Source organism: Semicossyphus pulcher, unplaced genomic scaffold (assembly GCF_022749685.1).
Source record: "Semicossyphus pulcher isolate SPU_LCO1_2020_fin unplaced genomic scaffold, fSemPul1.0.p SCAF_3, whole genome shotgun sequence".
Taxonomy (NCBI): domain Eukaryota; kingdom Metazoa; phylum Chordata; class Actinopteri; order Labriformes; family Labridae; genus Semicossyphus; species Semicossyphus pulcher.
In genome coordinates, this window is record NW_027211704.1 from 10364162 (window position 1) to 10390539 (window position 26378).

Sequence of the window (26378 nt, forward strand, 5' to 3'; positions counted from 1 at the left end):
GAGTGTGTGTTCTCTCTGTGTGTGTGTGTGTGTGTTATTCATTCACTCTACTGTTTACTTTTTTTTTTCAGGAGAACTAGACACAGATAAGAGCCTAGACATGCACATATAGTGTGTTTGAATATTGTTATTGATTTGATCTGACTGTCCTCTCTTTGAGTCCTGGTCAGTGTTTCACGTGACCTCAAGTGATGTCAGACTTTCCACTGCAGCCTCGAGACAAACTTCAAGGACTTTTTCATCACTTTCAGTTGCGTTATGGTGAAAAGGTGGTGAACATTTAGGAAAGACACGCTGTTAAGGTGGGGATTAAGCATGTCGGTATGGAACGAAGACGTGTTAACAATTAGAAAAAATGTGGCTCCAGTTTAAACAATTTGTACGTTGTTAAAGGCTTTTAGTGTTACATGGGGCTCGAATTTCTTTTTACAGATTCTACATTTTATTGTGTTTTGGTTTCTGTTTGTAGTACGTTCGTAGTCTGAGGAGTACTGACAAATCACGTATCAGCATGCTCTGGTTGTGTGCAGGAAAAACAGTCCGTGTGGAGAGCAAAAGCAGGCGGAACACAATCATCCGTAATGCCATCCCTGCTCCTGTCAGCTTCATCTGACATTTAGCTTCTTATTCATCTCTATTTGCTTGCTGTGTCGCGAAAGACAATTAGCGTTTAGATTTCCTGACTCCCTCGAATGCATCAGAAAAGTAGTTTTCTTCTCCTCTTGAGGACAGACCTGACAAAGCTTCATATTAACTTACTAATCGGCATCATGATGTTATTTCAGCAAATTTAAGAGCCATTAATTAAAGTCAGTTACAAGTTTCTTTCTCGGGTTCATACCGCTGAAATAAACAAGTGTGCAGCCTCTGTGTAACTTACTATTTACAGTGAAACAGAGACTCAGCACAAACTGATGAACGGGCGCTCCTCCGGGGGATGTGATGAACCGAGAAATGACAGCTTTTATTTTGCAGACATATGTGGAGGGGAGAATTTCACTTCACTTTGACCTGAACACACGGTCGCTTCTCAAGCTGCTTATTGGACTGTAAACAATGCGGCGCACAGAGAAGGAAGTCTAAACGCTGGCTACACCGGAATGCCAGGAAAGTTGGATGTCACTCCCGGAGGATATATCATCGTATCATGGAGACTGCATGGGACCCTACTGCTAAGGCCACTAGCAGTTGCAGCTTCTATAAACGTAAATGCGGGCTGTAATAAGCGGTTTCACAGACTCGTACAGTCGGTTTTTATTTGGTTACTAAGTTGTATTATTACCTGAGTTTCTCCCTCTTTCCTCTCCCCATCCCTCCCTCTCCTTCCTCCCGCTCCTCGTGTCTCCTGCTGTCACTGACGGCTCTATCTCCTCTCGTCAGAGTAACAAAGGGATTTTTACCACTCAGGTAATGCATCTATCTCCATCTCTCACTCTCTCTGTGGACGTATAACTCTGCCTTCACTGTGAGAGAGACTGACAGCTCTCTGCAGCTCTCGGAGCGTCGGTGATTCAAAGTCACTTTTCCTTCTCCTGAAAGGAAAGCGCTGTTTAAAATTTAACGACACTTTTTATACTGGCAGTTATTTAGCCGGGGAGGGTTTGCAGGAGAAGAGTCTCCTAATGTGTTTTTTTTTTTTTTTTTACATTTTAGTTATGAGATGACATTTTAATATTTTATTGCAGAGATCTGAAGGTGTGGCAAAACAACTTTACACTGTAAAAACAGGAGAAGTCAGACGCTCTGACTCGATTTAAAGCAATAAACTGAAGAACGACATGTTTTCATGAGTCTGAACCATGAAGGAGATCTGCAGCCGGTGACATGTTATAATATTTAATGATCACTTTGTTTTCAATTTTAAATATGATGTTCAGATAACAAATGTTTAACAGCTGAGTGGCTTTAATCCTTAATTCAATGTGTGGTACTGCTGTAACTTCCACTGTCAGCCTAACCTTAACCCTAACCCTAAACCGCACATCAAAACAATAAGATAGAAGATATGATAATATATATATAATAAGAAATAGGTGTCCAAAAATAATGTTGCGCCAATGTGTAACCCGACACACGTCAGCTTATTACAACATAGTGATTGCAAATATGTCACAAAGCTTTATTTAAACTTACACAATCTTCTTTTCAAGCCTCACGTCTTTGGGGAAACGCTCTGAGCGCCTCAAGTTAAAAGAACTTCAACCTAAAGCAGATAAGCGGCCGACGTCATTGGCGTTTTTTTCTCATTGTCCAATCGGATGAATGGATTGGCAAGGCCTTCTGTGGGGGTGATAACGAGTGATCGCCATAATCTTTCCTCTTTCTGGGGGTCTCATGTACCCACATGGATCTCTGTTTCCCTGTGTTTGATGTATTTGGGAACAGCCTCTCACCCTCCATCAAAGCCAGAGCAAGTGCCCTCCGCCTGTCCGTTTCTTACCGAGATATAATGAATCTATTAAACAAGTTAAGTCTTTTAGCTAGCCAAAATAAATAGGTTAGTGACAGCTAATGATTCGGTGGTTGCCGTAACGGCATTTTACAGCCTGCTGATCTGTCTGATCAGGACCTAAGACAGGTAGTGACATGTTGTTGGGGCAGTTTGGAGTCGACTGCAGAAATCTGTGTCTGTCGGAACCACACAGGTTCCTCGTACGTTTGCAAACGACAGAAACTCTGAGGTTTGGTTCTGTCTTGAGATTATTGAATGAATTGGGTTTATCGTGTAAAAGAAAAACACAACTGGTCTCAATATGTTCTTGTCTCTTGTCTCTTTGGCGCAGCTGCAAAATCTGCTGTTTTGGTCTCCACCTTCTCTTGTGTTGAAACTAGCTACGAAAACTTCTGTACGAACTGAGAAAACCACATCTTAAAATATGAGTGCAGAGGATGATATGGACGAGAAGACGTTTTACAGACCCCTCCATCGCACCTAAAGTGGACTTGTCTCTTTCCGTACTACGTCACCTGACTTCACCAGCACATTAAAACAGTAACATAGTAGAGAGCATTTTGAAATGACGCTACGTGTGTATCGTCTGTAGGCTACAGATGAAGCTGCTGTCTTTGATGAGTTGAGGGTGAGAACTTTAGCTCTTGGGCTCATGTAAGTTTGATACAACTGAGCTATGACTGGAGATGAAATCATAAAGCTTTAAATCTTCTCTGCAGTTAAACATGTGGGGCCGTTATCTCAAAGTCGACCGTGTATAAAACAGTCTGTCTGTCAGTGTAACCACAGAGCTGCCGTTCCCCACGTCTCCTTTTTACGCTCACACACCTCTCGCTGCTCTCTCTCCTCTAAACACTGCAAAAAATGCAGGTATTAACAGCGCGCCTGTCTGTCAGCCTGTCACTGTGTGATTATCGCTTTGCACAGTTTGTCATTCCTCCGACCCTCGCTCGCTGCCTCTCGCCCGCCCACAAATCACAAATGCAATCAAGTCGGCCTCGACAAGAGCCCTCGAATCACCGGCAGCCGCCGAAAAAGCGAGCGGCATATTTAACCCCTGCACCCATCAGCACACACTTGACACGCACACACAAACACACACAGGATTAATGCTATACGGCCGCGATGCACTATAATTCAGAAGTCTATTACTGATGGCAGTGTAAACACGCCGTGACAGGATGTGTGTGTGTGTATCAGTGTGTGGCATGGATGTGTGTTAAATATGTGTCACAGCTGAATGGTGAGGAGCGCTCTGATTACTGCTGATTTGTTTTCAGCCTCTCCAAGGAAAAATATGTCGAACACACGCACACACAAACACGCAGGAAAACACACACCGATAGGAGAAATATGTCAAAATACAGCTTGAGACGTTCAGCGCAGTTCAAACACACTCCTCTGTCAAGCTGTCAGATCGAAAAAAAGTAACATCGATGGAAACCGAGAGGCAAATTTAGGACAAAGACGCCTCAGGAGGAGTGAAAGTCTGGGAGGAAGAAGGTGCGAAAAGAGAGAGATAGAGAGAGAGGAATTAAAGAGTGAAAGAAAGAGTGAGGACAGGCAGAGCTGCGAGGCTTTCTGCAGAACAGAGCGGGTCCTGGACTGTCAGTCAGAGCGAACATCAGTGCTGAAAATGACAGGGTACACCCACAAACGCACACACACACACACACACACACCTCTGGCATTGTTAGCTGGAGCCGGTTAGCTTTCTTTAAAATCACCTCAAACCTCACGACTATATATTTCTTTTGGCTGTCAAGCTTTTGCAAGGCTGCAAAACGCTGAAGGAAAGGGGGGGGAAGTGACAGAGGAAAGAACAATAACAAATAGAAAGAAAGAAAACGACATAAAGTTTGTTTTTCTCTAAACACAATTTACACACTTTAAAACAAAAGAAAAAAGGGGAACAACAGTTCTTCCAGCATTTACTGCAGCCGTCCTTCAAACTAACGTTGCATGCCGTATGCATATATTTGGATCACACTACTTTGTCATAACATTGTGCTTGACCTTTTTGACCTTTGACCCTTTTACTGCTGCATCCATTGCGATTTGTTGGAAAAAAATTGTTGCCTTTGAAGACATGCAAACTGTCCGGGGTTGAACTGTACAGCTCTGCGTCTGTTTGTAATGTTTTCAGTTTGAACTTCTGTACTATTAATTACAGATTCTGACATGTGCTGACATATATGACACATGCGTGTCTCTGGCATTGTTATTTTTATAGTTGAGTGACACATACACGTGACATATCTTCTGCTCTGCAGACGATTGTGGCGGATTGTAGAGGATTTTTATATTAGTGTGTTCCTTTATTTCAATATATATTCATGATAAATTGTTAATTCTTACATTAGTCTATTTTTTATATATTTGTTTTATTCATTTATTCTTTTTTTTTGTAATGTAATTTATGTATTTGCACCCCTTTATTTTTCCTTATTCTTTTCCCTACTGCTTTTATTTTCATTTAAGGCCAAGCTGTCAATCGACTTTGAGTGATTTAAATATTGTTTATATAAAAACTTTTAAGTATATTTTTTTAATAAATGTATACATTTAAAAATATAAACATAATTCATCTAGAAACAAATAAAACAAATAAAAATATGTGAAAATTATTGATAACTGATAATTGATATTATTTTTTATTTGCCTTTATATTTTCACACATTTTTTTTATCCATTTAATGAAAGTCCTACCACTCCATAGATTATACCTTCAATCAAATAAACACATTTTTCCACAGTAGCCTGAATAGAACTACTGTTTCTAAGCTATACCATTTCATATAAGTGATGCTGATTCCTATCAGATGTATCGTTTCTACATTGTAAATAGTATTGTTATCTATTATTTCTAACACAGTGTTTCCTCCTCATGTAATTACTCTCCTTATTATCTCGAACACTTTTTATTATTCTCCTCTTATCTGCTGCCTTGCCTGAGCTGCTTGAACAATTTCCCTTCAGGGATCATTAAATCTTCATCTCGTCTGTATGATGCACAGAGAAGAGGAGACAGGCTGTTTGTCTCTCTTCTAATGAACACGTTTCTGTCAATCACTCTATTTACCGCCTCTGTCCGAATGAGAAAGAATAAAACATTCACGGAGAGAATATCAGCCGTATCAATATGTGAGCCAATATGTGAGGGGAAATATGAAATATGTCTGTTCCTCTGTGAGAGAATTAAGGCCCGGTCCATCACACCTGAGTCCTCCTGTTGTTCAATCTCTCTTTGTTTTTCTGTCTGTGGCAATAAAACACTTCAAATCTGCTGCAGCTCACTCTTACAGCAGGAACAGTACAACCTTACACAGTCTGTCTGAAGTCCTCGGCTCTCTGGAAACAGTAGACTAGAAGATTGAGTCGGCTATCTGGAGAAGGATTAGATAATTGTTCCCCGTGCTATGTCTGCATCAGCTTTGTATGTTAAGATGCTAGCTAGCTGATTTCTAGGCAACTACCAGCAGTGTCAATGTTCTAATATAGTACTAGTATTGTGTTATTTAGAAGCAAGCATTGACAGGCTATCATCATGTTTCTTTCTGTCATGCTAGTCTGACCTAGCAGCAAACGAAAACCTTGCACAAGTAGATGTTTTAAAGATGTTTTTTCTGCCCCCTAGTGGTCTTAGATCCCTTCAGTTAACAATTACCTCCACAAACACTTCAAAAAACTTTTCTTTAAAGACGTTACGTATTACCAATTGTCCGCTCAGGAAATTGCCTTTTTTTTTTAGAAAGGACAGGCTAACAAAAAGCAGTGACACTCTTTGTGCCAGTCTGGGAGGTGTTCTCTGTCCTTGTCAGTCCTTTTCTGGGGGCCTTCTTTCAAAGTCTCGTCTCCTCGTCCATCCGTCTGGATGCTTGTCTGTCTGCCTTCCTCAGCCTCTTTTGTGTCTTTTTCCATTTACATGGCTCTGTGGAGTCTTTCTTTGTATTGTGCCGTGGGTATGGGCTATCTCTCAGTCTGCGTGCCTCCTGTCAAGCGTTATCTCACTCTTACTCTGTCTGCATTCTTCTCTTTCTCTTATTAATAAAAGGAAATCTCTAACTTCCTGTAATTGTGTTTCTGCCTCATTTTCACTTTATTCTTTCCTCATGAATGAGGCATTCTCATCTGGTTTTACTGTCTCCATCACAAATAGGCTGGATTTCCTGTGAGTATAGAATATGCTTCCTCCCTTCTCTTAATCATCAGTGTATTAATGTGCCTATGCATACATAACAACACACACTCACCCAACATATACGCGGATAATAGAGCCATGGGATTTTTATTTAACATTTTTTTGTATTGATTTAAGGCTAGTTCAGGTACTTAAAAAAAATATATATCTATATATATATATATCTATATATATATATATATAGACAATATGTTAAACATATTTTGAGGTCTAAATTAAAAAATAGGTACAAATGTTTAAGGACTGTTCCAGTAGTTGTCTTCAGCCTGCAGCAGTGAAACAGGCTGTAATGGCCGCAAAGAAGTAAAAGTGAGTCCTCTAAAAGTTCTTGTTTTTTCCACTGACAGGCTCAGATTGTTATTCTAAGTGTCAGACAACATTACATAAAGGATCCCGACAGAGATAGACCTTATTGTTAAAGAGGAAGATGATTTTTTTTAACCACAAACAGACATTACATCGCTCTCTTCAAACACACCAGACTCCATTGATAAAAATTGTGATTTTAGCTCACAGAACAAAGGAGTTGCTGGTCTACTGCTGCCATGATCCGTTAGATTTTATGTGGGTTATAATGGGTTACACAAGTGTTGTGTTAAATCCGGACTGACTGTATTAAACACCAAAGTCACACAATAACACAAACAAACCAACAGATTGATTCAGCATTAGACCAGCAACTCCTGTGTTCGGCAAGGTAAAAATCACTGTTTTTGCCAATGGAGTCTGGTGACTTTGTGGAGAGCAACACATGTTTCTGGTTGAAAAAATCATCTTCTTTAACAAAAATCTCTGTCGGGATCCTTTCTGTAATGTTGTCAGACACTTAGAATGACAATCTGAACCTGTCAGTGGAAAAAACAAGAACTTTTAGTGGACGCACTTTTACTTCCTTCCAGCCGTTACAGCCTGTTTCACTGCTGCAGGCTGCAGCGATTTACTGGAGCAATTTCAAAACTTTTTGTACCTTATAGTTACATAAAATTGTGCCCAGGTTTAAATATACAGAAATTACCCTTTAATACATCTCTCTTGATCCTCCTTTCACTCACTCTTTTACTGTATTTTTTCTATCTATCTTTAATCTCCCCCTCCTCCTCCACCTTATACTCCCCCCCTCTCTCTCCGTCTCTGATCATATTTCACGTTTCAGGTTGTGGCCGTGTTGATGGGTGCTGAAAACATCGACTGGCTTTGATGTCTGATGTTTGCTGCTTGTGTGAGTTTGTCTAGCTCAGCCAGGGGTTTGAAGGTAATAAGAGGGTATGAGATGTGTGTGTGTTAGTGTGTGTGTGTGTGTGTGTGTGTGTGTGTGTAGGGCTAGAGAAGGAGTATTGCAAAAGCCTAAAAGCCGCTCTTTTCTTTTGGCGATTTACAGGTTTATGAAAGTTTGACAGTGAAATAAATTTACTCGGGTGGCATTTTCTTTTTCACGTTTATTTTTATTCTAAAAAATGCTAGTCGGAAGTCAGCTGGGAATACGTGTGTGTTTATGAGAGTGTGTCTCAGTCAAGCATGGTAGCCGAATATAAAGCAAATAAACAGAAACATGCATTTATGTATGCCAGACAGCAATAACCTCCAAACCTATTCCATTTGTACCGGCTTCCTTGTGTAATCTCACATTCAAGACCTCACAGCCGACATCACAAGAGACATATGTGAGTGTTATGATTCTACAAAACACCAACATGATGCACAAAATACCTGTGCTGTGGGAGTTTTTCTTATTCTATAGGCCCTACATCTTTTGTTTGGATCAGTGAGAGGACAATCATTAGAGTGACTGAGGCCTGAAGACACCAGACCATACACGTCTGATTTCACACTCAAGTCCGTTAAAAGACTAAAATGGATGTTAGGAGGGACTGCAACCAAGCTGCAACAAACAACTTGAACTTTTTGGTCATATCTCCGTTAGTGTAGCGACTGCAAGGTTTCTACAAGGAGACAAATTACCATGGAGGCCTCTCCAAATCAAACAGATGGAAAGTTAAACCTTCAGAACATTGTGTTAAATAAAGCATACATAAAGCGGTGTCATTTTAAAAATCTGTTTTATTGACACACATCTGTTGACAGGATGTCAGATGGGTCTGTGAGCTGAGCTGCAGGTAGCTAACATCATTATCTGAGTTTTTAGGTTACAATTTATTCGGTGTTCATCATTTACAAGATTTGTACTAGTAGCCGAATTATCAAAAGAGGTCTATTCCCACCCAAAAGAAGCAGACCCAGAAATAAAAAACAATAAAACATTAAATAAAGCAACTTCAAGTTAAAAATCACAGCTTTTCAGATGCTGTTTGGTGGACACAGGATGCCAGAAGGGGCTATGTTGTTGTTCACAAGATTTCTACCAGTAGCGTAAGTTTCCTCCTCCTCTCCAAAACAAACAGAACCAGTGATGTTAAAGATTAGGGTTTTTTCGCTCTTTGGTGGACACAGGATGTCAAGAGGGGCTGAGGCCAGAGCTGCAGCTACCAAAGCTCAGGTTGTTTCTCTTTAAACTTTAAACTAAAATTATTTCTGGTTAAAAGTTAAATTGAAAACGACATTTTATTTAAAATGACCTAAAAACAACTGCTGGCTGTTTTTGTTTTGTTTTGTGATAAATATCCAGCTTATCGTTGTTGTCAGCAAAATTAATCATGATACTCAAGATAAATTAATCACCAAGCCCTAAATGCATTGATTTATGCATTAAAATAGGTTAAACACCTGATTTAAAATATTTACAGATTGTGAGATAAATGTCTAAATGTAGGTGATAATGCCCCTGCAATCATGTCACATCTAAAATGTGTCATGGTAGTGGATTATAAAATCCCACGTCAATACAGAGATGATGAGAGAAGAAGTTAACAAAGCTCTCATCGCAATCCAATCATTCCTAACTGTGTGTTCTATAAACTGTCAGCACTGTATGGACTTTATGACAACGACGTCTAAATGGAGATGAAGAGAGAGAGAGATGGAGGGAGAGATGGTGCCAATCCAATCATGTCAGATACAAGCTGTCGAGTGTGGGTTACGCTCTGTGACAACCGTATCAGCCGCATCAATATTATGGAGGTGAGGCGGGAAAGAGGATTATATGATAACCGTGTTGATAATGGAAGCAAAGAGACAAAAGCCAAGAGGTTTATTTGCCTCTGAACCTGCGTACATGCTGTACCTGAGCTGTTGGAATCATCTCAAACAAAGAGATCTGAGTAAACACACAGCTTGAAATCATAAGGGGAGAATTTTACATATAAATAGATTTCAGCAATTAAAGTCAGTCTTAACTAAAACTTTATCTATTGAAGAACCTTCTAGAAACTTCTTAAACAGCTTGTTTCTTCTGATAGATTTAGTTTAGCTGTCATAAATGTACACTCACACTTAAGCCACTAAAAATGATCAGTCGAGAAGATTCAGAATCGTCTCACATTTAGTTAGTTGACATTTTGCAGCCAGCTAACACTGTTAGCGAGCTGTCAACAAATGATAGGGTTTGCTAGCTAGTTAACACTGTTAGCTGGCAAAACCTACTATTTTACAACAATACCATTTGATAGCAATACACAACACAGTAGCACTACTCAAATTCCTAAAGGTCATGTTAGCTAGCTAAAAGTAAGCCAGCTATTGGCAAATGATAGGGTTTGGTAGCTAACATTGTTCCTAAAAAACAGAACAACATAAAAGCGCTTGACCTTCCCACTCTCAGTTTGACATCAGAGGAAAAATAGCTTTGTAAACACTGTTAGCTAGCAAACCCTACCATTTGCTGGCTAACGATACCATTTAATAGCGATAAATGGCAATACACAAATTCCAGGCTGTGATAATGTTAGCTAGCTAACTGTAACATTAGCTAGGTATTAATCTGGTGTTAAAATGCTATTCCTATTGTGACTTGTTAGCTAACTAACCGTAATGTTAGCCTGCTATTGTTTGAATGCTAATGTTAGATGCTGTGTTTTAAATGCTGGGACCTAATGAGTTAATGTCCCTTAAAGATTTTCACTATAGATTTTTTCTTAGTTGCTGATCAATCAAGGATATATTTGTCAGATTCTCTACCTGAAAAACAGCAGAACAACAACATACGAGCATTTGAACTTTCCTCCCTGACTATGAGATCAGAGGAAAATGGCCGCCTTGTAAATCTGTTGAACTGCTTGTGTTCATACTTTTTTCTTATAAATAAGAGCCCCCATCAGTCAGCAGGACTATTTTGATGGTAATGTATTGAAACAACATGGACCTGAGCCACCCGAGGTCCAGGAAACTTAACATAATGAATAAAACAGCTAAAAGTGAGAGAGAGACAAAGACACTGACAGACAATTTGTTCTTGTCCTGCCTTATCACATCTGAAGATGTCAGGGCAGCGTGAAGCAGATAAGTAGTCTGTGATGAGAAGGGCGTATAGGCCGTGATGGCTATTGCCCCTGACATCCACCGCCCGCAACCATAGATGAGACAGATAACTGACATGAGACAGACACACTGAAAGAGAGACAGACTGATGAAGCGCTCGTTCAGACGTATCAGATCTTCAGTACGAGATCTGGGTGTGGCGAGAGGAGGCTGACAGATCTCTCTCTCCACCACTTCTGGCGTGTCAGAGACAATGAGGGGAGAGGATAGAGAGAGGGGGAGAGGTGATGATGATGTATGAGAGCAATAATTGACACGACTGCTAGATAATATAAGAGAGAGGGAGGGAGAGGGAAGATGGGAGAGTTATAGGGTCTTTGAGTGCAAGAAGCAGCCACTTCTCGGTCCTAAATTGTCAAAAATGACATTGAGTAGCAGCCCTATGCTACAAAATATGATGATCTAGGTACCCCTCTAACGTCAGTTGTCTATGTGCAGTTCCAAGGTAAAGTTAGAGATAATAACTAAGGTTAGACTCTAAAGTAAAAGAGGCAGCTGTAAAGTATTTATGGGTTGAGGACGTTCAACTACAAATAGGCTTTTATACTGACTTTTGGTTTGCATAAGAGTTGAACCTTGATCTCCTGGATGAAAGTCCTGTGTATGTTTGACCCTTCCATCCACACTAAGCTAAAGTTAGCTTGCAGGCAGCAGAAAAACACTGCTTTTTATCGTGAAGCTGCATTATTTAGAGTTACTGGTTTTGGCTTCTAGGTTTTCAAAAGTAAGAGACCTCTCCTGGTGACAAACACAGACAAACACTGAAGGACCCTAACCTAGAAACAAGCTATGCTAACATCGTTAGCAACAGCTCGGCTCGCTGTTTGTCCACATTGATTTTAAAGGCACTGATTCATCCATTGTCTCTACATGTTTTTATTAACTTCACACTTAATTAAAAAAACATTAATGGCTTAAAAATGTGTCAGATATTTTTACTGCACATTATTTTACATTTTTTTAATTTAGCATTTAATTCCACTCTAATGGTGTTTTTATTATACCGCAAACAGATGACAATAAAGCCCATTTTCCCACTGGTCAAAAAACCTGCTAACACTCGCCTTTTTTGCTTAGTGGGAAAGGTTACAATCGGCATTCAGACCCGGGTCAAATGACTCTGCAGTAGACCTGGGTAATTATCGCCTCGGCTTCGTTCGGCAATGATGGGAACACAAAACCCGTGTCGGCACGCTAATGTCTACCCGCCTTTCGGACGCAATGCTACGCTCTGTCAGCAACTTCTGTGACCCCGAACATCGTTCCAAATTTGGTGCTGAGTTTGATAAACAGACTGAATGAGTAATATTTACAATAAAGACCTAACCACCATAACATCTTCATTCTTTGCTAACCCTGTCAGACGGTGACGCAAGGAGTATACTCCACTGGCAATGGGAAAAGAGACATTTATTAGCAGGTCAACCTGCGTCAACGTGCAGGATGGTTTACATTCATTTTGAGCAGTAAAAATGTGTTGTTTATTGACATTGGTGAGAATAACACTTGTTACCAGACCACAAAGATGTCACAATCTACAAACAGTGAGGACATAATGCAGGATTTGCAGTCTCAGATAATTGTCAACAACTTTATAGTGGCAGATTTACTTAGAAAGAGAAAAAAAGAAAAAGAAAAGCATGCACTTCATACTAACTTGAATAATTTGCATGTTATTTTAATGCTGCTTTAAAAACAAGTCTGTTGGGTGAATAAGTGAATCTCAAAGGAGAAGAAGGTGACCTGAGATGGACGGAGGGAGAGGAGTGTAAGAGACAGAGTGTCTGAAAGAGAGGGGGGGGGGCAAACATGGGAGAGAGTGGGCGACAGAGGAAGAGAGAAAGAGCAAAAGGCTGGATGACTGTGAGAGATGAGATGGATAGACGGGCGTCTGATTGCCATTTGAAAGGCGGAGAGAGAGACCCAGCTGGGGTCACGTCACGATCTGTCTGCAGTTATATCAGTCTGCCAGCTCAGATGGACGGAGGCAGAGATGAGATATGAGGAGAAGGAGTTAACCTTCTGTCTTAAGGCAGAAAGATAGTTTTGAAACGGTAATTCGACGAATTTGGAAATAATGTGTGTAACTCGATGGGTTAAAAAAGTGGCATATCATACATTGCCATTGACCCACATTCTGTCAGTCGAATCTCCTTTCAGTGTTTGTCAATCACAAGGTTTTTACTGGGGGACAAATCCTCTCCAAAACAAACAGACTGTGATGAAATCCAGTCAAAACACTGCGTTGATATGTAGATACATATGTAGCATCCTACCTGTAGGCAGAGCAGGATCTATGGTGGGTTTCTCCCAGGAGTTGACTTGTTCCCAGGTAAATCCATTGGTTCCTAGTGATACGCTGTACCCACAGCTGCTGTATGACTCCTCAAATGTACAGCCACCTGAAGAGAGAGAAGAACAGATACATACATTTAGAGGGTTTAGGATCTTTATGAGGGTTTACTGGGAAGACAAGGCCAAGGTCAAATGTATTTATAGAGACATATGAGACAAGACAAACAAGACATGAGAAATTTGCAATTATTTTGGACACCTGTGGTTACTGACACAAGCCCTTATGTCTTGTGCAAGGCAGGCTTTCTTATTCTGTATAAAAGGTACGAACAGGGAATGGGGGGTTGCTACGCATTTAAGCTAGCAGCAGAGATCGAGACCTGCGTCCTTGGAGCTGGGAGGACAGGTGTGTGACATACTGAAGACGTTTACTGTGTGCATCCCACCAGCAGTTAACAAGAAGAAGAATTTAGCAATTACCCTTCAACAACTGAAATGCCCATAAATCAAGGAGGCAAAAAGCTCCTTCTTTAATCCCCAAAGGGAGGAAGACATCAACCACCATAAAAGAGTGACCGTAAACGACCGTTATTAATAATTAAAAAGCTACGACGCTGCCAAATGCATATGTTAAACATCAGATGAGAAGCTTCCACAGTTGAGTTACACATCATGCCTCTTTTGCTTCTGGTTTCAGGGTCTGTCTAGAATCACAAACAAGTATATCGACCAGTGGGAGCAAACAAGACTAGAGGGGCTACTTTCAGAGGTGCAACGAGTGCAGCCAAACAAAAGTAGTTTCCTCTTCCATATGCCGAACACCAGCTGCTATAACACATTACAGACAAACATCTCTTACAGCATGCATGCATTGTTTCGTGAGAACCCTTTTTGTGTAGCTATGCAAGATGGCTACAGAAAGTAGGAGGGGCAGATGAAACTAAAACACAGGGAGGAAATTCAAGAATGCAGAAACACTGAACGACTTTAAGTGAATGAGAATCGTGTGAATAAAAACCTAATAAGTTATACCTACAGTATATTATATTGTGCCAGTTATCAGCATGAGTCGAAAGAGCCATTGAGACAGAGACTGTCACTGTTAATCACAGCAGAGTGAAGGTAAAAACAGTGAGATAAACAAGAGAAACAAATGTAGAAAAGAGAGTTAGCCTTCATGGGAGAGAGAGAGAGAGGCAGATGAAGAGAAGCTCTATGTGTCAACATGATTAAGTCACAGAGTCTCATCGTTATTTCATGGCCCGGCTGAGACACATTTTCCACCACATTAGCCTTCTCTGCTAGCCTCGAGCGCTGCACACACACACACACACACACATCCACACACACGACGTGTTCCCTAATTAGACATATGCTTTGACACACAACCGTTTTAATTTGTTTTGAAGCATTGGAAACGGGGGAACGTCACCGCTTTATTCGTTAAATCACTTACTGCTTCCTTTTTTTGTCGTCTGTCTGTGTTGATGTCATCTCCTCAGAGAACATTTGTCAGTTTAGACCTCTTCAAAACAAGAGGAAACCTTGAGCTGACTATGAGACCAAAGCGGCAGCTCATTTTAATATAATATGAGTGTACATGGACACAAAAGTCCCTTCCTCTTTTTAATCATTCAGCAGGTAATGTTTTTAAATCGGATTTGTCTTTTGTTCAGGTTTGGGCATCAAAGCTGCCTGGTTAAGTTTATGAAAGTATCAGCTCTGAGCTGAAATATTCCATCAACACTGACTGTCTCCTGGATGAACAGCAAGCCCCGGAGCAGTCGGCTGACTGACACCTAAAGACTTTCATGTTTTAGGCACAAAAACTTTAGTTTGACTGGCTGACACTTAAACAATGGAAACTCGTTTCCAAGAACACTATTTTATATATTCTCATGACTGTTTCACAAACTGCTGTGGGAGCAGGTTCGTTTCAAACACTAAAATAAGTCCTGAACTTCCTTTATTAACGACCCGTGTTTACTCTATTCACATCGTCAGGTCAATATATTTATTTGTCCCATGTTTTTTTTTTAGCTTTCTTGTATTGGTGTTGTTTGCAAATGTTAGCATGCTAACATCCGAAACTAAGGCTTTCTTTAATTGCTGTTTGTACTTGTACCCAAAAAGTTGCACAATGGTTGGTACAGAACCCACGTAAAGAGCAAATACCGGCAGTTTAGCATGTGGGAAGTCGGTTGATGAGAAGAAAGTAAAAGGATCGATATAATCGGCTATGAGTGGAAGTCGGGGGCAGTGGACAGGTCAGATAGGAAGAACTTTGAGCCAGGATACCGGTGCTAAAACTCCTTATAATGACATGTATCCTATATTAACCAGGTATATTTTCTACCTAAATCTAACCAAACACACAGTTTCTCATAACCTCATGTTAGACAGGAAGTTACAGATGCTACCTTGCGCGCATTATGAGATACCAAAGGGAGGCCATGACAAAGTGTAGGTGTTTCACAACCTGAGATAAGAATGTGCCGGACATTTGTCGGATTACCCAGGAAAAAATATGCATCTCTTATTTATTTATTTCTTAAAGATTATTTTTTGACATTTTGCCTTGATTTTATAGGACAGTGGATAGAGTGGAACATATGGGAAGCGAGACAGGGGATGACATGCAGCAAAGGGCCGAGGGTCGGGGTTGAATCCGGGGCAGCCGCGTCGAGGGCTGAGCCTCTACACACGGGGTGCACGCATCACTTGTTTTAAGATATCCTGAACTGTTGTATGAGGATACGTTGCTCAGGTCAACATTCAGCTGCTTAACATCTAAAGGCTGTAAATGTAAGATACAGTTGTGCTTATGCCTCTTCAAGCAACACTTACGTCAACTGGGAAATAAAAAGGGAAAATAAAATGATCTGTCCTTTCAGTATTCTGTTTGAAAAACAACCTCCAGCAGTGGGTGAAAACTGGGAAAAAAAACACTATTTTTCTAACAGATATGAAAATAGCTGTTATAAATTAATCAATAGTGAGATAATGAGCTTTTATCGCCCCCTCGTTGTTCACTGATCTCATTAGAAATGAAAAGAAATCAAAGTGATCTCATTAGAACGGCGTTATAAACAGGCGAGGGGGGCATCAATATTCAATATCAGATCTGCAATTTTAAGACCACTGTCAGGGGAAGAGAGGGAGGAGTGGCTCGCAGCGGTGGGTGAGCGTGTGTGTGTGTGTGTGTGTGTGTATGTGTGTCAATGCCCCCGATCTAGTTTTGAAAATCAGTGCAACACCTCCCTCCCTGCCTCTCATTGACACAAACACACACATATAATCACACACACATGTTCTGTGTCAGACATTTGCATAATGAAAATATAACACTGCTACGCTCGGGAACATGGCTGTGAACTCGTGTATGTGTGTGTGTGTGTGTGTGTGTGTGTAAGTGTTTGTGTTGTAGCTGTAGGGACGTGTGCATAAATGTATGTTACCGTGTCATGTGTGCGTGCATGTATTAATGTGACTCCAGAACAAGCAGCATCCTTTCATCTCCGCTAATTAACGTTCCGGTAGCCGATATGATCATATGTTGATATTATTATCAACGTTATCACGACTGAACACGCCTACACACATACATACACACACACACACACACACACACACACGGAAATAGAATGTGAAATGTATGAACATTGACTTAAAAGTTCAGTTGAAGAGTTAACATACATTTACCTTATTCTGCAACGAGTTTTACTCTGCCTCATTCATATGGAGCTTACTACTCCAAATGTAGATGGTTTTAAAGCTCCTAAAAACACCTTGATGTGAATAAACAGGCCCAAACCTTGCAAAGGAGGTGTTCAAAACTTTTTAAAAACTGATCAGTGGGAACAATTTTAAACCATTAAAACCTGATTACTTCCTGGCTGTGTTCTTTCTCCGCATGCCCTCCATCTTGATGTAAATGCCTCTGGACTTTCAGCAGATTTTGCTAGCCAAAATCAGCATCGCAAATCTAAGTCAATGTAGGTTTTGGAAGCAAATTGCTAACCAAGCTAGTGCTAGCTGATAACTTAGCGTTAGCCTTACCCTCTCAATTAAAAAAGGTCACTTCTGGCTCCAATAAACAAAGATGGCGACCACTTCAATGCCATTCACAACAGTAATCCACAAACCAAATTGTAAAGTCACGTTGGCTACATCCACTTCCTATGTACAGTCTAGGGAACACATCTGTTTCTAACTTATTTGAAGTAAATCCAACAATCCATCCATATTTCTCTGCTTATCCGGGATCGGGTCGTGGAGGCAGCTGGCTATGCAAGTTGTCCAAGATGTCCAACATTTTCTAGCTACTCCTGGAGGATCCCGAAGTTCCCAGGCCAGGTGGGATATATAATATCCTCTCCACCAAGCTCTGGGTCAACCTTCTTTTGATGTGAAAGCGTAGCGGCTCTACTCTGAGCTCCCTCTGGATGTCTGAGCTCTTTTACTGTTTGTCCTCAATCAAACATTAACCCATTGTGGAACCAAAATGCAACTTGTTAGAACATGTTTTACAATCAAGAATCACAAAAAGGAACTACAATAAACAATGGCATATACATAGGAAAATCAACCTTCAAGCATTGGATGAAAATCTTCTGGTCAAGAGAGCGTCAAGTTTGTTTAAATGCACAGTCTGTGTAGTAAAAACTATAGACCATTAATGTTAATGAATGTTACATTTGATATAATGCCAAAAGCAAAGTTGAGTGTTTAAGCTTTTCCAAGTAATTTACGCATGACATTGTTTTGTCATGAATTTGGGAAGATCTGATGTAGGAAGCCATAATGAAAAGTAAAAAATATTTTAGAGGTGAACATAAACTCTGGATGTAACTCCTCTGTCTGACATGTTTATTTTGGAGAGCTATGAAAGGCTGAGATGAACTTTTTACCTTGTTTCCTGCGTTTGCCAAATAGAATAATTCATCAAAAACAAACTCACTTCATCAGGGACAGAAAGGAGCTGAAATCTGATTGTTGATGGTCCACAGCCAATTTAATATTTCATCTATGTGAGACTTTGTTGAACAGTTTTTCTCTTTCCCCTCTGCTCTGTTAATCTAAGTCTCCACTTCATAGTCCCAATTACATTTTTCAACCCAAATTAGCTTTTTTCAATTAAAGTTATTGTCGACGAATGAAAATTAAAGGGACTTCTCCTTGTTGTCACTGCAGTTGGGATGTAATTTGTTTTCCAGTCAAATAAAACTCTTTCACCAAAGACTAAGTGGCAGAATGGCAATTACTGTTGGGCGTAAGGATTCTTGATGGTTTGTGCTCATGTTTGAGTACAAAATCACAATTGTAAGATTAGAAGCAAACAGAATGAAAAGACTAAATAATAACCTTTGGATTTGTCAAATTCACTTCAAAACAAATTGGAGTGATGGGTTTCAAGTAAAGGTCTAATTATTTGTATATAATTCCTTCAAAACTTTGTGTGTTTGTTTTATTCTTTGTGATAATAACTCTTAGATATAAACTTATTTCCTTTCCTTTCAAACTGCCAAGTCATTTCCACTGTTTTTACATTTATCCGACGGTCTATGTATCATATAGAAATGACTGAAATGTGATTATTTGCTTGTAAATAGTATTATGACCACAGACACAAAAATCATATCAAAATATGATATGTATTACAGTTTTTTGATGCTCTAAAGTGATAAAAATAAATGAATGTAAGCCAACTTTGGCATCTTTACCTCCTTACCAGCTAATCCTGTCCTGTGGTGTCCCACAAGGCTCCATCCTCGGCCCGATTTTCTTTCCATTTACATGCTAGGATTATGCATAATCACCAAGAAACACAACATCTCCAAACACTTTTACACTGATGAAAGGCCATTTTATCTTCCCTTAAACCAAACAAAAGCCTCTGACAGATTTGTTCAACTGTCTACACCTACTTTAAACCCCTTGAACCTTGGAGTGATATTTCTCTCCGCTTTCACACTTGGTGACCATATTAAAACTGCTATTGCTACTTTTTTATTTGGTCAGTTTTAAATGTGCTCTAGAAATACATTTGATTAACTAGCATATTTACTTGCTTTACATGTAGAGAAGTTATTGGGTATCCATGCATTCATCCCTATTTTTCTACTTCAGCTCATATCTGGTCCTTTTAGATCAGACTTCCTCTATATCACCATTATACACACCAACACACTGACATTATGCAACCAACCTGGCTCCCATCCACAAACACTCATGCATTTAGCTTCAACAAAGTGAATACAAACAAGTGCTGCATAAAGAAATCTGCGCCCTGGAATTACCCACTCACACACATAAACACGTCCTGCGATGATAACACTTATTTAAGCAGAATCCCCTGACTTTCTCATGTTAAGACTTCTCTTCCCTGGAGGCACAAATAGCAGCCATTAGAGGCTTTCATGTCAGCCAAAGCTAACACAGTGCGACAGGACCCACACAGTCACAAACTGGAGGGGGGGCACCCCGAGGCGAACGCTCTAAAGAGTCTGTTTACTGCTCACTTAGATAACATCTACTGATCCTGAGTGTGTTCAAGTGTGTTTAAGTGTGTGTGGGAGCAAACCAAGGACATACTGCGGTGAGTTCATGTGTGCAGAGAAAATATGTTAACTGAAATGTTCTCAAGTAGAAGTTGGAAGAAGTTTGACTTGATTTCTTTCATTTGAAGCAACTCTTATATTTAAATTATCAACACCTCATACAGAAGTTTCACTTTGAGTCAAACAGCTGGAACATGAAAATGCTAACAATATTGTCAAAAAATATTGTCAGTAGCTATACACCATAGCAATATCAATTAACAATTCTGGCCGATTTGATCTCATCTCTGATGAATTAATGTTTGTTAGCCGATAACTTACACAAAATGAATGCATTATTTTATTGATTTTTAACTTATTGCATTTTTGCGATTATATACTTTCAAATTTAAAGGTAGGTGGGAGTGGTTCAGATTAGCAACTGGCCCTATTCAGGTCATGTTCATTCGCGAACATGGCGAAAGAGCGATGCAGAGTTGGCCTTCTTTCTGTTGGACAGGTAGGTGCCTCAAACCGGGTAGGACAAGCTAACCGATTGTTAGCATGCTAGTGCAAAGGTAACACTTGGTGCACGCATCAGATGTGTTTACATAAGAATGGGACTATTATTTGCTAAGCACAACTATTTAGCACAATTTTTCATGAAAGCAACATTTTACCCTGGTCACTAATAGAACGGAGTCAAAAACAAGTGGACTGTTTGGATAATTATTTTAAAACGGAGCAAATACGTGATGAATGTTCAAAACAGGGACATGTTAGTGTTTGAAGGCCTTCGGACAAATCTGTTTTTATTTACTTTTTATGTTTTATTTATGTATTTACTTTTACATTTTTTCTCAAACTTGTACCAAGAAAGAATGATTACAATACTGTAGTCTCTTTATCTGTTTGCTGTACAAATTGAATAAACTCATAGTGTGTATGGGGTGTTTGTGAGTGCATGTGTGTATCTGCCTACAAACACAGGGGCCAGTTTATATGTGTATATGTGTCTGTATACGTGTGTGTATTCGTATGTGTGCGTTCCTCTCTTGCTTCTTAGTTAACTCAGATTAAATCTTCTGTCAGCTAACATGCAGGATCCTTAAATATTCCCATTAAAACGTTATGCCAACATATGCCCCACTCACACACACACACACCCGGAGGCTGTAAACTCAGTGGCTAAATACTAAATGCTATTACTGCCACCCCAATAAGCCTGGATAATAGGTTTGTCAGTGTAACACACAGCTGGGGCAGATGTCAGAAGGAATGTGTGTTTGTACGCTTTTATTTTAAAAGAGATGGGGAGATAAATGTTTGAAGAAGAAAACCAGAAAGCAGAAGTGTTGTGGTGTGTCAGGTAAAGTCAGCTCCCTTTATAAAACCAAAACTGGATCTGAAAGGAAAAGCAAAGTTGTGAGGTGAGAGGTTGGTGTTTTGCATGCGTGTGTGTAGGAGGTGAGAGGATGAATGTTTAACAGAGAAACAGATTAAGTCTGCTGAGCTTTAATAAAACAGGTTGAAGTGATATAAAAGGCAGAGGAGCCAGAGGGGTTACAGGATGCGAGTGTTTGAGGAGAGGAGGAGAAGCCTCAGGGTTACAAGTCAAACGAGTCTTTGACAAAGAAAGGAAGTGATGGAGAGTGAAAGGAGACGCGAATGTGCCTGAAATTAAAATTATTTAGAAAGAGAACTCGCTGTCAGTTCTGCAAAGATATGAGGGCCAGAGGTTCTGTGTGTTTCTGGAGCTGAAAGCTTTTCTGCAGTTTGCATGAGAGCAGAGGGGCAGTGAATGTTAAACAAGCAGGAGGAGAGAGGCTTGGTGTGCCTGATGGTTTCATAGCGAATTTCCATTATAAATAGAGAAATTACAAGAACGCTTTCAAGTTTATGGATCATTTTTACACGGCAAACAACATTTTAGTCCTCGAACTCAAAAGGAAGGTTATTACAAGTATCTATACTTTAAGACAAAAATGTGCTTTATACGATACGATCACTGTGAATTATAAAAAATTGTCTTCTTTGCGCACAGAGCTCAAGTCTCTCCATCCCTCATTATCAGCAACGCGAGCAACACCAGAGCTTCCTTATGGCAATTAATTAGTAAATAAGCCCATCAGACAGTCAGCCATACACGTTCTCACTCCTGCAACCTCAAATTGCTCTCGGTCAGCAACCCTATGCTCCAAACTATGATCATCAAGATACTCCAGTATTTGCACATGGACGGCTCCAGGGTCAAGTTTGCTATAATAACTACGCAACAGCAAGTTAAAGTTTCAAAATAAAACATTCAGCAGTGTTCCCCAAAGGATTTTTTTAGACTATGGTGGGTCGACTCCTAACCTTCCAGGGGGATCCAGGGGCATGGTCCCCCGTAAGAAAATGTTGTACTTTTTAAAGTTAAATTGAACAGTCTTTGAGGCCTGCAGTTGTGTTACTTATACGTTATGTCGTCTACCATGTTTATAGTATGTTTAATCAACGGTAACAATTGGAAACAAAATCTCGCTGCATCCCACTTCCTGTCAGGACACACATCCTCACACTGTGTGTGCCCTGCAGGTGTAGCCACTAAAGTACATCCGGTCCGCTACCAGCCCGTATCTGTAGCCACAGCGTTAACGAGCATTGGGACGAGGTTACAGTTTACAGGCACACTAACTCTGCATGATCAACGGTCAGCTCACTCTGTGCCCTGACTTTTCTTGTAGTTTATTGATGGAAAACGAGAAAAGGGCGAGTACTCCTTTAGCACCAAGCGACAATAGGTAGCAGCTCTACTTGTTTCAGTTAATTTGCCTCACAATCGCATGTCCTGCAATATTGCACATGCACACTTCAGGACTGAAGAGTAAAAATATTTTCGGTTCATTATGAAACTGCGGCCGGACAAATTAAATGATGGCGGGACGCCTCAGTCTAGGCAATTAATGGGAAACACTGGTCAAGTTTAAAATATTAAATGAGCAATGTCAGGTTAGACGTTGACCATAAAGCTACCATAAATCTGCCACCTGTGATTAGACTTTCAAAATAAAGCGACCAAGTTTACAACGTTTAATTAGCACTATGTGGTAAGAGAAGATTTTCAAAATAAAGCATTTCATATTTTAGGAGTTTTGGATTTGCAACAATAATTAACAGTATAGCACACATTGTTTAACAGTTACTGCTTATGTGAAGGCACCAAAATATCTTAGGCTAGGTTTAGGAAAAATAGCGTGTTTTGGAGGGACTGAGAACGTGACCGAGCAGTCGAGTAAGCGCGGCAGCGATTTAGTGAACGTCTAACAGTATGTGTGTGTTATTGTTCTCTTAAATCTCCTTCTGCCACTGTGTGTGTCTTTGTGTGTCTCTCTGTGTGTGTTACAGTCTTAAATGGATGCTGAGTTTTCCTGAAGGCTCTATTGTGTCTTTAATTATCTGCTACATGAATCAATAGACGACCTGCCTTGTAACCTTTAGTTCTGCATGAGAGAACACAGAAAACAACGCAGCCACCAAACCCTTTCATCGGCCGTCACACACAAACACCTCGAGCTTAATGACCACATACACCTACACCTGTACGTGTCTGTACTCGGCTGAATCAATCAGATCGGACAGAGCGGCCACTACAAAGGCTTCTGTTGGAAATGACTGGCTGCAGCAGTCGGAGTGGATTAAAGGAGAAGAAGCGGACGGAGCAGACAAAGGATGGAGTAAATCACACACACACACACACACACACACACACACACACAGCTGATTTGATTTATGCGCTCCCTCCAGCTGCTGTAATTTTATTCCGCTTCCTAAAACACACTTTACCTCACCAAAGTCCATCAGAAAGAACACATTTAAGTCTTTATTCCGTGCAGAAAACACAGGTACACACACCTGTTAATCCAGTTAACCGCTGTGACCTTTGACTCGGATCCAAACCAGCTGATTCTGGTCCGGGTCTAACACAGTTTGACCCGGCATGGAAGCAGGCCAGCCGAGCGATCCCGGAGCTGAACTCAGTGTAATCCTGTTTGAAGCTGAACCACGTCAACTGAGTTTTCTGTGCAGGAAAATGCAGCTGAGTGCAGACGGAGAGCCAGTTCATCCCTGTATCGGCTTTAAAAACTGCGTTACTGTGTTTAAATAAATGTTTGTGGTAAAATTGATATGGTGAACAATTGAAGTGATGTAATTGAACACAAAGAGGCCAATTTGTTTGGTTTGATCTCTTTAAAACTGCAGAATATTTTGAGGAACTTTTGTTCCTGCAGTCTCCTCAAGGACTCTCTGACGATTTCAGGCAAGGTCTGCAGTGCAAAACCTTGCTTATCGGTCAAGCACAAGCCCTTAAACTACAACATGTTTGCAGTATCCCTCCTGTAAGTAAATATTGGTGTGAGCTAATCCTAATGTCCTTAAAAATGTCCCAATGACGTCCTAATATCCTTCTGTCAGGATACAGGATTGAATTTTTGAAACGTTATCCTGCTCTGTCTGCTCTGTTCCTCATGGAAGGATTGGTCGCCAAACCGCGACTGATAGAGGCGATTTTGACGACAGGTTTGGACTGTGACTCCGAGGATGATGAAAATGGTGGGGTCAACACCGAGGTGCTAGTGGCAGAATAAACGGTAGTATATAAGGTATACGGTAAAAGTACGATAAAAATCCTCCGGCTTAAAGTGACCACACTACTAGCAAGTATTTCATAGAACTTAATGTCCAAAAATCCGAACGATCACTTTAATTTATGTTAGAGTAACAGTGTGCTAGAAACGGTTAACTGCTATCTAACCGCACACCCATTCTCTGTTTCAAAAAGAACAGTACCCCACATTAAACGTTAGGAACACCTGTCTGGGGGCACCGGTTCGGCTCAGCAGTTAAAGTACGCGTCCCACAAGCTCAGTCCTCGACGCAGTAGCCCCAGGTTCAACTCCTACCTCAGCACCTCTGCTGCACGTCATCCCCACTCTCAGACTCTATCCACTGTCCTAATAAAAGAAACACCTGCCTGGATTGAAACACAAGGCCTCTCTTCTGTCACGCATGTAGAAGAGGTTCGACTGTTGGAGAAACGTTTCTAAAAATGTTTGAGACCATCTGAGTCACGACATGACTCATCTGACACACAAAACACACTCTCCCTTTTGTTGCATGCAAACTAAACTTAAAACTCTCTCTCACTTTCGCTCTCTCTCAAACACACACACACGGGAGGAGGTTTTGTGAAGTTCCTGATGAGGTCCTGTCACTGTTAGCATGCTAATCCTGCTCAGGATTACTCTGCTGTCAGAGCACAGGTCTGCATTAATAACCAGTCTCATCTCCATCCTGCTCCCTCTCTTACACTCACTCAAACACACACACTCCTGTTCTCTAAGGACATCCCTAAAAATCAGATTTATTTTTTCTTCCAGGTTTGTCAGGTCTCTGTTGTTCAGTTGAATTGAAATCAGAAGGGGCAGTAACACACACTCAGTTACGCACACAAAAAACACACAAACCCACAGACAGACACAAACAAACATGCCTACTCTTATTTAAGTGGCCAAAACTGCCATATCGCGGAAGAGGCGTTGTTAAAAAGGTCACGTGTCTGATCACTTTCGTCTCTGAGCTCACCTGAATGCAGCATCCCCCAGAAACACGGCAGTGAGGGAGACATGCCCGGACATGTTTACTGCACCTACTATGGAGACATCAGTGATCGCCGACGGACTCTTTTTATCGTGTGTGCGTCCATGAATATGTAAGTTAGTTTTGGACTGATGTTTATGTTACAATCTGTTAGCGTTGGCTTTGGTCGCAAGTTTTTCGCCGTGTATGATGTTGTTAAGTCCGGTAAAATGACGAGAATGTGAGCTAACTGTTAGCTAGTTAAGGGTTGTGAAAGTTGTTTAATTTCTATTCATTCGCTCGAGTTTCTGTAACTTCAAGCCATTATCGGCAGATACCGTTAACGTGCCGATAATATCGTGCATCCCTAGTTTTAAGTCGTAGCTGAAGTAGTTCAGAGACAGCATGAGCGTCAGCTGAACTCTCTAAGTCCTGGACTCAAACTGGTCCTCACAAGTATAGATGGAGGGATGAACCTTCAAACACAAACACTCATCCATCTCAGACACACTCTCTCTGTGGTCCTCATTAGGGGAGGCAGCAGGTCCAGACCTCCTTCTAGCAGAACTACAGGGGTGACCCCCTCCCTCCCTACCCTCCTCCTCTCTTCTTCTTCTACTGTCAGCTCCCTCACTGCCCTCCTCCTCTCTTCTTCTTCTACTGTCAGCTCCCTCACTGCCCTCCTCCTCTCTTCTTCTACTGTCAGCTCCCTCCTGCCCTCCTCCTCTCTTCTTCTTCTACTGTCAGCTCCATTCCTGCTCTCTCACCTCCCACACTCTTTTTCCTTCTCTCAACTCAAACTTTATCTTTCTTTTCTTCTCTCTCTACTCTTTTATTCCCC

The 26378-nt window shown here is 40.7% G+C and overlaps 1 protein-coding gene across 1 annotated transcript in view; it reads right to left on the bottom strand.

The window, feature by feature from the left end:
• ptprt (protein tyrosine phosphatase receptor type T) overlaps window positions 1-26378 on the bottom strand; it is a 331706-nt gene that overhangs the window by 271285 nt on the left and 34043 nt on the right. The window contains exon 2 of the mRNA XM_069679080.1: window positions 13361-13486. Coding sequence (XP_069535181.1) covers window positions 13361-13486 — 126 coding nt within the window. The remainder of the gene's footprint in view (window positions 1-13360; window positions 13487-26378) is intronic.